Source organism: Lynx rufus, unplaced genomic scaffold (assembly GCF_022079265.1).
Source record: "Lynx rufus isolate CCGP_SWC_20201006 ecotype Redwood Valley unplaced genomic scaffold, mLynRuf1.p SCAF_14, whole genome shotgun sequence".
Classification (NCBI taxonomy): domain Eukaryota; kingdom Metazoa; phylum Chordata; class Mammalia; order Carnivora; family Felidae; genus Lynx; species Lynx rufus.
Genome location: NW_025814828.1, coordinates 40,498,713 through 40,513,476, shown reverse-complemented (window position 1 = coordinate 40,513,476; position 14,764 = coordinate 40,498,713). Strand labels below are relative to the sequence as shown.

At 52.4% G+C, this 14,764-nt stretch overlaps 1 protein-coding gene and 1 pseudogene across 5 annotated transcripts in view; one reads left to right on the top strand and one right to left on the bottom strand.

Annotated features, from left to right (window-relative positions):
• The first annotated feature begins 4,710 nt into the window (after positions 1 to 4,710).
• Positions 4,711 to 14,764, top strand: part of ZNF674 (zinc finger protein 674) — a 35,887-nt gene continuing 25,833 nt past the window's right edge. Inside the window, exons 1-5 of one of the 5 annotated variants that reach the window (XM_047076115.1) lie at positions 4,711 to 5,209; positions 5,905 to 6,007; positions 7,518 to 7,562; positions 12,219 to 12,345; positions 12,653 to 12,748. In XM_047076115.1, the coding sequence (XP_046932071.1) occupies positions 7,548 to 7,562; positions 12,219 to 12,345; positions 12,653 to 12,748 (238 nt within the window). In that variant the 5' untranslated portion in view covers positions 4,711 to 5,209; positions 5,905 to 6,007; positions 7,518 to 7,547. The other 4 variants (XM_047076116.1, XM_047076117.1, XM_047076118.1 and 1 more) reach the window with 4 other exon arrangements.
• LOC124509475 (quinone oxidoreductase-like) lies at positions 9,638 to 10,184 on the bottom strand (annotated as a pseudogene).

Sequence of the window (14,764 nt, the reverse complement as noted above, 5' to 3'; positions counted from 1 at the left end):
GCAAAGGTTGATTTGAGATGCAGAGGGGAAAAGGGAAGCATTTCAGGTAAAAGAGAGTTATCCATACTAAAGAAAAACACTGAAAAAAGAAGAGGCAAATGTAACAAACCTGGGGAAGGTTTCCATTTGCAGTCAGTGGTTGTTAAACAAGAACATTTTCACGAAAGGAATTAGAGAACCACAATATTATACGTAGGATCAAAAATTCCCAAATACATTTAGTCACAACAAAGCAAGTTGCTTATGCAGAAGAAAAACCCCTGAAATAAAACGGACACGAAAAGAATTCTACTTGTCTGCTCAAGGACAGAGATTGTCTTGTGAAGAAAATCCTCCTGGGGCGCCTGGGTGGCTCGGTCAGTTAAGCGTGCACCTCTTGGTTCCAGCTCAGGTAATGATCTCGCAGTTTGTGAGTTCAAGCCCTACATTGGGCTCTGTGCTGACAGCACGGAGTTTGCTGGGGATCCTCTCCCTCCTTCTCTCTCTCTGCCCCTCCCCCCGCTCGTTCTCTCTCTCAAAATGAATAAACTTCAAAAATTAGAAAAAAATGAAAATGTTCCTAACTCAAGACATGGCAAAGACTTGCATATAATGCTTAGACTTCACTCAACATCAGGGGACACACGATACAGAGAAAACCTAGGGTGTACATCAATTTGCAAATGCATGGAGTTCTGGATTACAATTTACTCAGCACTAGAAAATTCCTATTGGGTAGAAACCTTGTTAAAGTAAGGCACATACGGGGTGCCTGGGTGGCTCAGTCAGTTAAGCATCCGACTTCAGCTCAGGTCATGATCTCCAGGTTCTAGAGTTCGAGCCCTGTGTTGGACTCTGTGCTGACAGCTCGGAGCCTGGAGCCTGCTTCGGATCCTGTGTCTCCCTCTCTCTCTCTGTCCCTCCCTACTCATGCTCTGTCTCTTTCAAAAATAAACAATAAAAATGTTAAAAAAAATAAAGTAAGGAACATGGGAAGCTTTTCGCCAATACTCACACGTTACTTAATGTTAGAGAATTCACATTGGAGGGAAATCCTGCAAATGTGTTAAGTTAGCCAATCCTCACATCTCAGAAACTATACATGAGGTGAATGAGAAAAGACCTTTAGGTATGACTTCACCCATGCCAATATGAGACCATTCTTGCTGGGGAGAATCCTACAAATGTGCCAAATTTGGGAAATCCCAAATATAAACATGGCCGAACTGTTGCCAAGCATGAGAGAATTCATGTTGGAGAAACCCCTATGAATGTAATGAATGTAGATTGGAAGGAATGTGTTCCTCTCCTACTCAAGCATCAGATAATTCATATAAAACAGAGAGGGTATGAATCTAGGGTATATTATTTCACCCACAGCTCATACTTTGTTCATCATAATTCCAGACAACAAAATGAAATTTCAATCATTGTCACCCATGGGTCATCTCTGGCTTAGCATGTGAAATTCACACTGCAGATAGACATGAATAATTTTGTTTTGGGGGCAGCTGGGTGGCTCAGTAGATTGAGTGTCCCACTCTTGGTTTTGGTTCCGGTCACCATCTCATGGTTGGTGGGTTCAAGCCCCGCATCAGGCTCTGTGCTAGCAGCACAGAGCCCGCTTGGGGTTCTTTCTCTCCCCCTCTCTCTGCCCCTCCTTTGCTCGCTCTCTCTAAATAAGTAAATTTTTTTAGGAGAGAATTTGGTTTTGTGCTTCAACATTATTAACCAGTAGGAAATCCATACAGAGAGAGCTGACGGAAGTGTAAAAATGTATTTGATTGTAGGCAGTAATTTTATTACACGAACCAGTGTTACAGCAAAAGTTACCCATTGAAAAGATATTTGGCAAAAACATCTGTTACGTTCAGAGGAGATGGTGACTTCACCATAGAAAGGGACTTTAAAGCGCAAATGACTGCAGGAACTGCCACAAGAGAAAAGACCTTCATTTCTGACTATAGCAGCCACTCACTCTTGGTGCCCTCCTGCCTGCGGAAATCCGCAGGGCCAGCTGTGGAAAGGGCCATGCAGTCAAGCCTGGAGACGAACGCCTGCAACTGGCCTTGCATTCTTTAGGGCAACTCATGCAGTTCAAAGAGCACAATCCCATCAAGGCATTGCGCCATGGGCCTGTCACCTCGGCCATCGCGGGGAAGAACTCCAGGAAGGTGTTCTGGCAGGTGCCAGGGACCCTCAGCAGAACGTGGCAAGAAAGCAAGCCCGTTCAGCTCCTGCCCCGGCGCACGCGCTCCGCTCCTCCGAGTGCCCTCAGGATGTTCCGGATCAGGTCTGCAACCTGGGGATTGCCAAGGGCACAGTCCAACTGGGTTCAGTAGGTCCACCTACTGGGATGCTTGAATCACACGGTAGAGCGTGTAACCGATCTGAGCACCTGTAGCAACAGCGTGAGGCGGGTCTCCGAGACCCTCGTCAGGCTCGAAGATTCCCTGGGACTCAGGAGAGCTGTTCTACTTTTCAGAGTCCTGCGAGTCCTTCTGAACTGCTTTATACGCGGTGATGACCTATTACAGTGAGAGCGCGCACAGGACAACCGGCAAGGGGAAAAAGGCACACGGGGGACGTCCAGTAGAAACCCGTGGTGACAGATCAGTTGTTTTCTCCCAAAGGAGTCACGCGGGTCAATGCTTAATTCTCCCAGGAATGGTGCGTCACAAAACCTGCTAAGTGCTGCCGGCCAGGGGAGCTCAGCCAAGCCTTGGGGTGCAGGGACTCTACTGGAGGTCATGCAGGCATGCGGCAACCACGTGACTGACATCAGCTACTCAGTCGACAGCCCCCAGGCGTCAAACGAACACAGCGTGGCCCAGGGCCTCACACATACAAACGCAGATGTTCACCGCAAGTCACAATCTATGTAGAAACGATCTGGCCAAACTAGGACGGCGATGGCTGGAACCCAAAAACAGTCTGATCGGGCAGAATATGACAGGGGCTTAGCGGCGGCCTCCCAGGAGCTGGAAAAGGGCCAATGCTCCGGAGACAGGCTTTTCTTTCAAAAGCTTGAGTAACCAAGCTCCACTGAGTTACTCCTTCACAATGAATTTGAACTTAACTAACAGCCTAATTACCATTAAAAAAGTTTTAAGTTGGAGGTGAGTGGTGATTCTAGGCAGGGTGGGAAGATGGTTCCTTACCAACAGGGCCAGTTGTGGAAAAGATACCAAAAGGGGAGCCCACGGTGCAGGAAAGTGCAGCAAGGCCAACAGCATGTTCTCCAGTCTGTGGGAGAGAACCAAAAACCCACCATTTGCCAGGTGGCTAACATGGGTCAAGTCTCGGGCTCTAAGAGATACAATCAACTGATTTGATTGATTGAACCATCAATCGCTGTGTGCCCAGGTAATCCTCAGGAAGAACCTGAAAGCCTGAGCTGAGTATGGGGCATAGTATGGGCTGGAGGGGCACCTTGGCGTTTCTTTCTTTTTTTAATTTAATTTTGTTGAATGTTTACTTCTTTTTGAGAGAGACAAAGAGACAGAGCGTGAGCAGGGGAGGGGCAGAGAGAGAGGGAGACACAGAATCTGAAGCAGGCTCCAGCCTCTGAGCTGCCAGCATGGAGCCCTACGCCGGGCTGGAACTCACGAACCGTGAGATCACGACCTGAGACGAAGTCAGACATGAAACCGACTGAGCCACCCAGCCGCCCCAGCTTGGCATGTTTCTTACTTGCTAGTCGCCTGACTCACTGCTAGGAAAAACTGGCACTGCGTGAGCAATAACCAACCACATGCCCATCAACTTGCTCCTGTGTTATCAGGGTATGGGGACAGTCTGACCAGGGCCAAAGACGAGGTCCTTCTGCAGCTGGGGGTTTCTCTACTGTCCTTGGGACACTATCATATTAATTTTCTGGTCTCCTGATACCGATGTCTGAAAAGGTTAGCAGGTCGCCTCTCCTCTAGAAACAAATACGATGGTCTCTCGAGGACTGGCCATCGCTTACAAATGCGCAAAGAACTGACACTGGTGGCAATGCCCACTCCCCTGAGGGCAAACAGGCTTCTCTCCTGGGACTCCTACACAAGGCTTGGGACACTCACTTCCCAGAACTCTGCGGTGGAAGTTTGGGCTCTGATGCATCCAAACCACCCGGGAATGTCAGTTACCTCGGAGGGAAAAGGGAAAGACAGGGACAGAGCAGTATGCTCCAATGGAGATCCCATACGCCTATGACGGCTCCACCAAGGTTTTGTCACGTGCTTCTCGCAACACTGCCTGGCACCTGCTGGCTCGGGCACAGAAGGAATGGGGTGGATCTGAGCTGGGACCTTGCGGTGCCCGGACCAAAGAGTTCTGCTTCGTGGCAGGCAGCTCCAGGGGCAGCACGCGCTTGGGCCTCTTTCCCCAGACCCTGACGGGAACCAGAAAACTTTCCTCAAGGCACTTACAGGCCTTTTTAGCAGGCCATGCTGCCACCGGCTGGCACACCGGCCGGCACAGAGAACAACACGCTCGGCTATTTTACGCGGTGTTATCAAAAAGCAAACACCAGACTCTCCCTGGACGCCCCGGGTCGCAGACCCGGGAGTAACACGATTTATTTTAGGAGACCCGGGCATCGGGGTTTCTCCCACTGAGCGCATCGCCCGCCCTCCCCGCCCGCTCCCAAGCGCTCTTCCGGGCCACTCCCCCGACGGAGCCCGCCCTCTGCTCTCTGACCCCTGGGGCAGGCCCGGTTCCCAGGGACAGGCCCCGCCCCCAAGATGGCGGCGCCCATGTGCCGCTGAGAACGGCAGCAGGCCCCACTACCCTTTCTCATCCCGAGAAGCTGAAGGCAGCGGAGAGCGCGGCTTCGGGGGATGGAGGGTGCGCGGCAGACGGCGCGGGAGACGGCGCCTCGGCCTCGGAGGCGGCGGGACCGGGGCCTCTGCGACCGTCCGCCGGCCCCTCGCCGCCCCCCGGCCTCTCGTGCGACTCGTCCGGAAAACGGTCGCCCGCTCCGGTCCCTGCATCGTGTCCCAGACGAACCCCGTCGGTATCACTGGCTGCGACTCGCGCCATCTTGGCCATTGGCCGTGGAGGCCCCGAAGCAGCTCCTGCGCGTGCGCCGCGCTCCGACCTCGGGCTGCGGGGCGCCGGGAGCGGAAGTGCTCCGCTGACCCGAGGGCGGCGCGAGGTCGCGCCGCTTGTAGTCCTCCGACCTGGCTGTCGGGTTCTGGTAGCCAAGTACCAGGAGGCGGAGCAGGCACGGGCCGGAGGGCAGGTGGGGGTGATGGGTTCGCGCCCCTGCGACCTCGGGGCCCTGGGCTGAGTGTGGGCGACGGGCCGGGGGCGACAGCCAGTGATACTGTCATTGAGTCGTTGGGTCAGGTTCAGCGGCCGTTTGCTGAGTGTCTAGTACGTGCGAGGCGCCCTTGGGGTGCACGGTCATCCTCCCGAGGGCTGTGAGTAGGTACTACGATTGTCTTCATTATATCGCGAGAAAGCAAGAACAGAAAGGCTCGTAGCCTGTCCAGAGTCACACGGCTAGAAAACCCCGGGAGATCCTTCTAGCACCTATACGTTTCTAACGAGCGTTCCCGAAATGTATCAACTTTGTGCTTGCTGTGTGCCTTCCCTGCTAGAACACAGCTCTGCAGGGTCGGGGAACTCATTACTTTGTTCACTGATCTACCTGCAACACGTTGGACAGGCCCACAGTAGGCACTCAACTTTTTCACTGAATGAATCAAAGCGACAGAGCGGGCAATCAGTTCGAGTCCACAGCTAGGACCTTATGGGATGACGCAGTGCTTAGCTCCTTGTCTGGTGACAATTAGGCTGCTACTAAGCGTTTACTCTTAACACTGAAACGGGGCCTTGTGGCTGCTTCCATAAAGTATTCCATCTGGGTTTTCCTCACTTTCACTGCCTCAGAGAGGTTGCTCACTGCATCTCCTGTGCGGTCGTTGTTTCCAGGGTCAGGGCGCATCAGTGAGACCACTGCTCACCTCCTGCGGGCTCCGGCTCAGCCGCCCCTGGGCTTCCTAGTCTACAGAAGAGCCAGTCGAGGCCTCAGAAGGTGAGTTCCCTGGCTCAGGGACAGATGCGGTGCTGTGGCCATGGTCCCAACGGAGATGCGTTTGTCTCTGGATCCTTTGGTCCTGCGTCGTTAGGAGCAAGAGAGCTCTTATCAGAGTCCTAGGAGGAGGAGCCTCAGCCCAGAGCCCAGGGCCGAGGGAGGAGGCTTAGAGGACAGCAGGTCGAAGAAGAGCTGGACTTGGAGTGGCCTTTGTCCCTCCAGCGGAGAAAGACCATGCCCACTGTGTGACTGTGGGAAGTTGGACCCCATTGGGGGAGAGAGACGAAATGCACAGACAGGTGGAGTAATGCTGCCGTGAGGAGGGCGGCCTGCTGTGGTGCCTGTGAGGGTCGGATCAGGCTGACAGGGATCACTGCCAGCTGCACAGGACTCTCTCCTGACACTTCTGTGCACACAGCTTTTGCCATTGGGTGTTTCTGGATTTGAGTGAGCCCCAGAGTGAGAACCTCCCACCTGCCGCTAGCAGAAATGTGGACTCTCCCTCCAGTCTGACTCAAGTACAGAATGCTCTCGTATGGTTTTGTTTTTCACTTGGGAACATTTGCAAGTGGTCCAGAGGTATGTTGTCAGCTGTTTCTGCTGCCTCATTTTGGTGCCACTGTCCCTGGACCTGAGAGCCCGAGTCGTTCACCTGCACGGGGCCAAGCCCTCTTGTCCCGAGGCCGCCGCAGGGGTTGCTGCAGTGACAGCAGCTACTCTGTGCAAAAGCTCCTTGCTGACACTTTCTTTAGAAAACCGCCAAAGCGGGAAGAGCAGGCAGTTGAATGGGCATCGTGGGAAAGGAGAAAGTGACAGGCCAGGAACTGGGTGGGGGCGGCCAGTGGAGGGCAGGGTGCACAGGGCGGTAGGGGCAGTGGTTTCCAGCTCCTTGCGGAACGACCGGTGCTGGGCTCCTCACCTGCCTCCCTGCCCCCGGCTGCCCCTCTGCCCCTTCTTCAACCCTAGTTTGTCTCCTTCCTGCAAACGGCAGCCAGGTATCCCTGTCCTCCAGACTCTGCTAAGGGTCTGTCACTTTCAGGGCTCAGCGTAATCACTGTTCATTTCCATTTTATTAGTAATAATAGTCACAGTCAAAAATGCAAGTTAACAAGGGATGTGAGGGTGAAAAAAATTTTTTTAAATGCAAGTAAACAAAATAAGAGGACTGCAGTCATCAGCGAAAACCAGTATCAACATTTTAATCACCGCTGTTCCTCAGCACGTACTTATTGCCGAAGGAGTGAGATTGCGTTGCACTTCCTTTTTTGTAACCTGCTCTTAAATAGGTTAAGAAATGAAATAATATTCCAATGTATTTTGGAGGCCCACAAACACAGGTCACCTGCAAAGCCCACACAAGCTTATCCAAAGCCCAAGGGAACGGCCTGGGGCTGCCAGGCATGGTTGCACACCATCCTCCCCAGGGTGCAAGGGTGATTATTATCAGGCTGGTGGGGATGCTCTCCTGGCTGAATGCACTGATCTGGATGCCCCAATTCTGTCTTCCTAGATCTCTGCCCTTTGTCTCGAGCAGAACAGGATGGCCATGTTCCAGGTGAGTTCCTAATTTCCCCCTACTTTGTGTCCAGTGACCTTGAGGCAGCTTTGGGGCACCCGTATTGTACCCTTGACAATTGCATTACTCTCCTCCGCTGCGGCTCTTTTCTGTCCACGCTGTCATCCACCTCGGGGTTCTCCGATCCTTCCCCTGGCCACAACAAAAAAAATTTAAAAAACAAGAGAGCAAGAAAGGAGCGCTCTCATCTCCTTCTTTCTCTGGGACGTGCACCTCCCCCCCCCCCCCTCCGCTTTTTTCTTTTCCTTCTCAGAGATACTTGTTGAAGCACAGAGTCTCCTTTTTCCCCGGTTCCATGGCCACTTCACTGTTGGCTTTTTCATTATGTTCAAACCGTTGAAAGGAAATCCATGCTTGGCGTTTTACCGTGCATTAGAGGGTAGCTGAAACATCCCTATTTCTCCCCTGGTGTCCCGTTTCTCCTCAGAGATGCCCGCTGGTAACAGTTGGGTGACGGCGAGGGATAGACGCGTGTACGTATGTTTCGTCCACTGAAAGCAGGAACACGTGCGGTGTTGGGCGTGAGGTTGCACGAACACCACCCTGCCCCACTCCCGTCTTGCTCTCCCCACCCGCTTGTATCCCGGGTGGTGGTCCTCATCCACTCGTACAGATGATTTCAGCTCCTGGGCAGGGAGACGGATGCATCATTTGAACTGTTTCTCTGTGGATATTCGGGTTTTTACCCCTCTTTTCCTGTTCTATACCGTGCCTCTCGGCTGACTCTGTATGTGTGTGCTCATTAGCGCAGGTGTTGATGGGGAATTCACCTGGAAGTTGGGTTTGTGGGTCAAAGGTACTCACACGTTAAACTGGCAGTCCCAGATCCTGGACTAGTTACTACTTTCACGAAATGTTAAAGACCATATAATTTCTGTGTTCAGCTTTTCCAGGCTGTTGCAAGAAGAAAAGGGATCCAATTCATGTTTTGAAGCCACTTAACCTTTTTTTTTCCTTGCCCCTAACATTGATGGCATTTATTTAGTTTAGATAAAGACTTCCAACACAGAACACTGTTAGGAATTAATCCTTAGGAACTATGTAAAAGAGATGTGATGTAAGGCAAGTATTATATATAAAGTATATATGTGTATTAAGTACGTGTATATATATATATATATATATATATAAAGATGAAATAGATCAACAGTATTTATTTTCCTACAGAATTTACTGCAAGTTACCATGCTATGAAAACAAAAGCCGCCCACTCTTAATATGTCAAATTTGTTTAGTCATTTAAAGAAAAATATATGACTCCCATCACACAGATAATTCTAAATCTACTTTGAAAATCAAATCATCAAGAAATATCTATCTGGAGAGACTACAGACCTACTGTCACACTGTAACAAAGATAAGGCTGCTATCTTCACAGAATATATGGATAATTAGTAATCAACCATTAACATAGCGAATGTTCTAATATTTGGGGAAATACTGGGAAACTATTTTTTAAACAACAAAGTTCTGTGGACATTGTTTACCTTGCCGATGAGATTAGTTTGGGAAAGGGGTCTTGTTTAGTCTAGAAAACCTTCAGAGTCCAATATAGTTCTGGGCTAAACAGATAACTGAAGATCCTTTACAAGGACAGGTAGGCTTGGAAATCACGCAGTCTTATTTTGAATCAGCTTGCTTTAGTCCAAGGTAGGGAATTAATGATCAAGTACCAGGAATTTCTGTAATGTATCCAATGCCAAATGGCTACTAACATTCTGTTTCCTACTATGATGACTCCTTGATTAGAGGTCGGTGGGAGGCATGAAACATATTGTGAACTATAAAGTAAATTGTACTCCAATGCCCAGATCTCGAAAGATAAATCTTGTTTTTCAATATAAGAAACTCACTAAATCAAATGAATGCTACTTGGAGCAAAAGTAGTATAAGTAAAACTGGGGCAGGAAACTTCTAATCGCACAGGGAAATACATGAAAGACTGAATCATTCTAAGAGAAGAATCATCTTCCCAGTAGCCCCACTGCCGTGGATGATATTTTCATGAGCCTGGGCCACCTTCTCCAATGAATATTGAGAACCTATTACAGGTTTCAGCCGGCTGTGCCCAGAACCTTTAAACCATAAGCTCTGGCAGTGTGGCATACGGCCAATCCAACTCCTCCACTAGCCCCATGAACCCGAAGACTTCCTCCAGCTTTCACACGGGCGCTGTGGAGCAGAGCTCGATAAGCAGTAAAATATGGGATACCGATGGCAGCTCCTTGTTTAAAGTCCAGTTTTTCTGGTGGTGGGTACACAGTGTGGTCTGCCGCAAGAGCATACTCAGCATAGCCCCCAGAGATGGTGCTGGGAGTGAAAACTCCGTCACCTTTCTTGAAAGTAGATACGTTACGTCCAAGAGCTTCTGTTACCCCAGCCACGTCTGAACCAGGAGTATAGGGTGAGAGTGGTTTTATCCTGTGAGTAGCAGAACGAATCTATGTTTCCACTGGGTTTACACCACATGCATGGACCTTGATTACAACCTGATGGTCTTTTGGAGTTGGTACTGCCACATCCCGACTGGAGTTTCAGCACTTCTGGTCCACCAAATTCAACAACTCCAATTGCTCTCATCAATTTCAGTCCAGTTGCCATGGTGACCCGGTTCTAGAGAGGGGAAGCGAATTCTGCCAGGGCTCACTCAGATTCCACAAAAAAGGGGACCGAAGCCACTTAACCTTAAATGTGATAACGATACTGGGGTGCCTGGGTGGCTCAGTCGGTTGAGTGTCCGACTTCGACTCAGGTCATGATCTCACAGTTCACGGGTTCGAGCCCCGCATCGGGCTCTGTGCGCACAGCTCAGAGCCTGGAGCCTGCTTCGGATTCGGTGTCTCCCTCCCTGTCTGCCCTTCCCCGCTTGTGCTCTGTCTCTCTCTCTCTCTCTCTCTCTCTCCAAAATAAACATTAAAAAAAAACATTTAAAAAATTAAAAAAATGTGATAACGATACTACAGAAGATAAATGAGACTCACGAGTCACCGAATATGGATCTGTGGATCTGGCAAGCATCGTTCTTCTGGAATGTGGATGTTCACCCACCAGGAAGCTCCCAACCCCCGTGCCGCTGGGATTTTCTCAAGGTATAATTGGCATAGGACAAAACTCATCAATTAAAAAAAAACAGGAACGATGGGGCGCCTGGGTGGCGCAGTCGGTTAAGCGTCCGACTTCAGCCAGGTCACGATCTCGCGGACCGTGAGTTCGAGCCCCGCGTCAGGCTCTGGGCTGATGGCTCGGAGCCTGGAGCCTGTTTCCGATTCTGTGTCTCCCTCTCTCTCTGCCCCTCCCCCGTTCATGCTCTGTCTCTCTCTGTCCCAAAAATAAATAAACGTTGGAAAAAAAAAAATTAAAAAAAAAAAAAAAACAGGAACGAGAGATGCTCCCTCTGTTCTTCTCACTTGGGGATTTACAAGGGTTTTAGGAACTCCACACTGGGCACCTAGAGGAGAGACCAGAATATGTTTCCTGTTGCTTCATAGTCCTGAGTAGCTGTGTTTGGAACTGTTCTAGCTCAGCGTCCCCTGCGAAGCCTTCTCCGCCAGCCCCACGCAGACCTGACTTCTTTCTGTTCTCTGTTCCCTCTGCTCCCCCCACCGTTGCCCTCAGAAGACAGGAGCCCACCCTGCTGCCCGCCCTCCCCTTCATACGTGAGTGTGTAAGTGTCGTTCTCCCTCTGGCAGGCTCAGCTCCTTCTGTTCAGAAAGTGTGTTTTTGTCTTTATTAATCTTTACATCCTCGGGACTTACCTGCTCGTCTCTGTTTGGTAAACAAGTTGGAATATTGCATTTCCAGGGTAAGATGTTTTAATGGCTCATCTGTTTCTTTATAAAGGTTAAAGTAACTTTAGTTACATAAACACTGTATACTGGGCTGTCTCAAATAGCGTAGGGAGCAGCAAAGAACATTTGTGTAGACAAGAGCAATGCAGTGTCATGTTGAAAAATGTGGATGTCGGGGCATGTGGGTGGCTCAGTCCGTTAAGCATCTGACTTTGGCTCAGGTCGTGCCCTCACGGCTCATGGGTTCGAGCCCCGTGTTGGGCTCTGTGCTGACAGCTCAGAGCCTGGAACCTGCTTCAGATTCTGTGTCTCCCTCCCTCTCTGCCCCTCCACCACTCGTGCTCTCTGTTTTCAAAACTAAATAAAAACGTTAAAAAAAGAATAAGATAAAAACATGGATGTGGATGGGGCGCTGGGGTGGCTCAGTTGGTTGAGTGTCGCTCTCTAGGTTTCAGCTGTGGTCACGATCTCAGGGTCGTGAGATCGAGCCGAGTGTTGGCCCCACACTGGGTGTAGAGTCTGCTTGGGATTCTCTTTCTCTCTCCCCCGCTGCTCCTGACCCCGCTTGCTTCCATGTACACTTTCTCTCTCTTTCTAATTACAAAAACCCCTAACACGTGGGTTTGGAAAGCAGAAGGCATGTCTTTTCATCCCCGTGTCCTAGCTGTGTGACCGTGCACAAGTGACTTTACACTCTGTGCGCGTTACTGTCCTCATCGGTCAGGGCTGTCCCGGGATGGTGGCGATACTGAACCTCTACCACGAGAGAAAGACCTAGGATGGGACACGTTGTCCCGTCTGTCCCCCAGCTGAGCCCTCTGGGCTAATGAGGAATGTGCCATTGCAGGAGTCCTTGACCTTCCGGGACGTGTTTGTGGACTTCACCCTGGAGGAGTGGCGATGTCTGGACTCGGCTCAGAAGAACCTGTACAGGGACGTCATGCTGGAGAACTACAGCCACCTGGTCTCCGTGGGTGAGGGACCGTGCCACAGTGTGACCGGAATACACACATACACGTGTCACCTAGCTGGTACCTGTTCAGGGGCGTCTGGAGCCCCGGACGAGTTCGGGCCTAAGGCTCACTGTTGGGAAGTCGTAACCCTGTTTGCACCCCACACGGGACACTGTGCCGTCGCCTGCTCTGTGGTGTGGTGCACTGAGGGGCATAGCTGTCCTCCTGGGCGGGCACCCAGGCCGGACCACCTTTGGTCGGCAGGGTTTGGTGTCGGTTCTGGAACCCATGTGGCGTTAATAACAAAGTCTGTGTCATTTCCCCTCAGGACAGCTAGTTCCCAAACCCGATGTGGTCATCAGATTGGGACAAGGAGAAGAGGCCAGGACGGCAGAGGGAGAGACCCTGACGCAGAACCCTCCGGGTGAGCAGGTGCCGGGCCAGTCAGGCCAGGGGACCTGGTAGGTCAGTGAGAGCCTGGCGTGGGGGGCCCGCCTGGGAGCTCTTCTCCACGCCCCTAGACTCGGGGACACAACTTGGGTTCAATGAAGTGAGCTGCTATCACATCCACGCGGTGCCCCCACCAACCGCCCTCCTGCAGCCCCCTTGTTCTTGCTGGGGTTCAGGCAGTGCACCCCGTTTGTTCAGGTCCCCTCTCTAGCTCCCAGTATCCTCGGTGGCTGGGGAAGTACCGAGCCTTCCCCCTGTGTGCTACCCCTGCTTTCTGGAAGCTCGCAGGGCATTTCCTCTCTCTTGGGCGTTTGCATTTTCCTCAGAAGACGTGGGTGCAGGCGTGAGGGTTCCTCTTTATTTACACCCTGCGGGCCCTTCCATTGACACCTGTAGTCTTCTTCAGCCCCAGGGAAACGATCCGCCTGGTTCCTTGCAGCTGGTGTGGACCAAAAGCTTTGCTAGTGACCTTCAGCTAGGCCAGGCCGGGCAGCCACCATGGCCTTGTCTGTGCTCAGGTTGTGCGGACGGTGTCAACCTTCCCACGACCGTGTCCTCTCGTCTCAGCTCCTCAGTCCCTTCCAGACCTGACTCGACCCTGCCTGTTGTCAGGATCCTGCTCGCATCAATGCTTCCCTCCCACTCCCCTGTCTTCTGTGTCATCTCTGTATTCACTGAAAACAGGTCAATCTGAGAGGACATTTCCCCAGGCGGCTCGCTCCAGTGAGCGCCGCCTCAGGCCTGGGCACAGCTGCCCTTGCCCTTGTCCGGTGGGGGGCTGGTTTGGTTGGTTTTGCTCTGGGCCCCTCGTGGGACCCCCACACTCTTCAGATGCAGATCTTCCTCCGTTTGTTGCCCACGCACGGCGGCCGGTCCGTGGGCCGGTCCGCAGGGCGTGCGCGTGGATTCCGGGACTGCCCCGCGTGCTCCGTGGACCAGCAGCCGGGGCCCTAAGCAGAAGGTCACGCGCTGGGGTCCACCTCAGGGTCACAGATGTGAATCCGCTCTGCAGCGGCTGTTCAGACACTGGTGGCAGAGCCCCGGCTGCGCTGGACGCGGGCCCAGCCGCACCCTCGTGTCCCCTGAAGCCTTCCCCGCGGCTTGCGCCGGCTGGGCTGTGCGCCGTCTCTCTCGGGGCCTGCACCCCCTCCCTCCTCCCACGGCCGTTTGGGGGTGCGCCTTCCGCTTTCTCGCTCAGTCTACCCCACGTCCGCGGCCTTGCGGAGATCTGTGAGGATTCCTGCTGTGCTGGCGGCGTGCTTTTTCCCACCTGCCGCGTTTCCGGGAATCGAAATGTCTAGTTGTCTGCGCAGCGGTGCCCTGGAAGGAGGAGGCCCACACTCAGAGGCGCGGCCCCCTCTTGGGGTCCCCGCTCCCTCGGGTTCGGAACTGTATTATGTTAGGGTAACCATCCGCTCGTGCAGTGTAGGTGCGGCGCAGTGCGGGACACGGGGTCCTCCGGCGCGTTCCCCCCCCCCCCCACCTCCAAGGGCTGCCTCTTCTCAGGTTCGTGTCTGTAATTCTGCTGGTGGCACCTCCTGGGCCCGGGCATACCTCCACACCTGCATTTCTGGCGGATTCTATTTTGCCCCCCCACCCCCTCCCCTCTGAACACTCAGGATGGAGCTCGTTACACCTCGGCTTGCGGGTCCCAGCTCTGTACAAGCTGGGTGCTGTTGGTAGTTGCTGTGCGGGTTCCGTGCGGAAGGGGAGGTGGTAGTCTCAGCTGCTGTGTTTGCACTCCAGCAGGTAACTTCTTCAAACCTCGCTCTGTGGGGGTGGCTTATCCTCTGCCGAGAGCACAGACCCCTGGGAGAGCGCCTACATCTTATCTGTCCAGCTGTGAGGCTGGGGGCACGTTCGGCAGATACCGTTTGTTTGGGAGGAGGGCAGAGGAAGGGGTTTCGGGGCTCATCCACAGCCCAGTAGTCAAGAACCTAGGCTTTGGAGCTCACAGGCGGGGTTCAGATTCTGGCTTCTTCGCTCACTG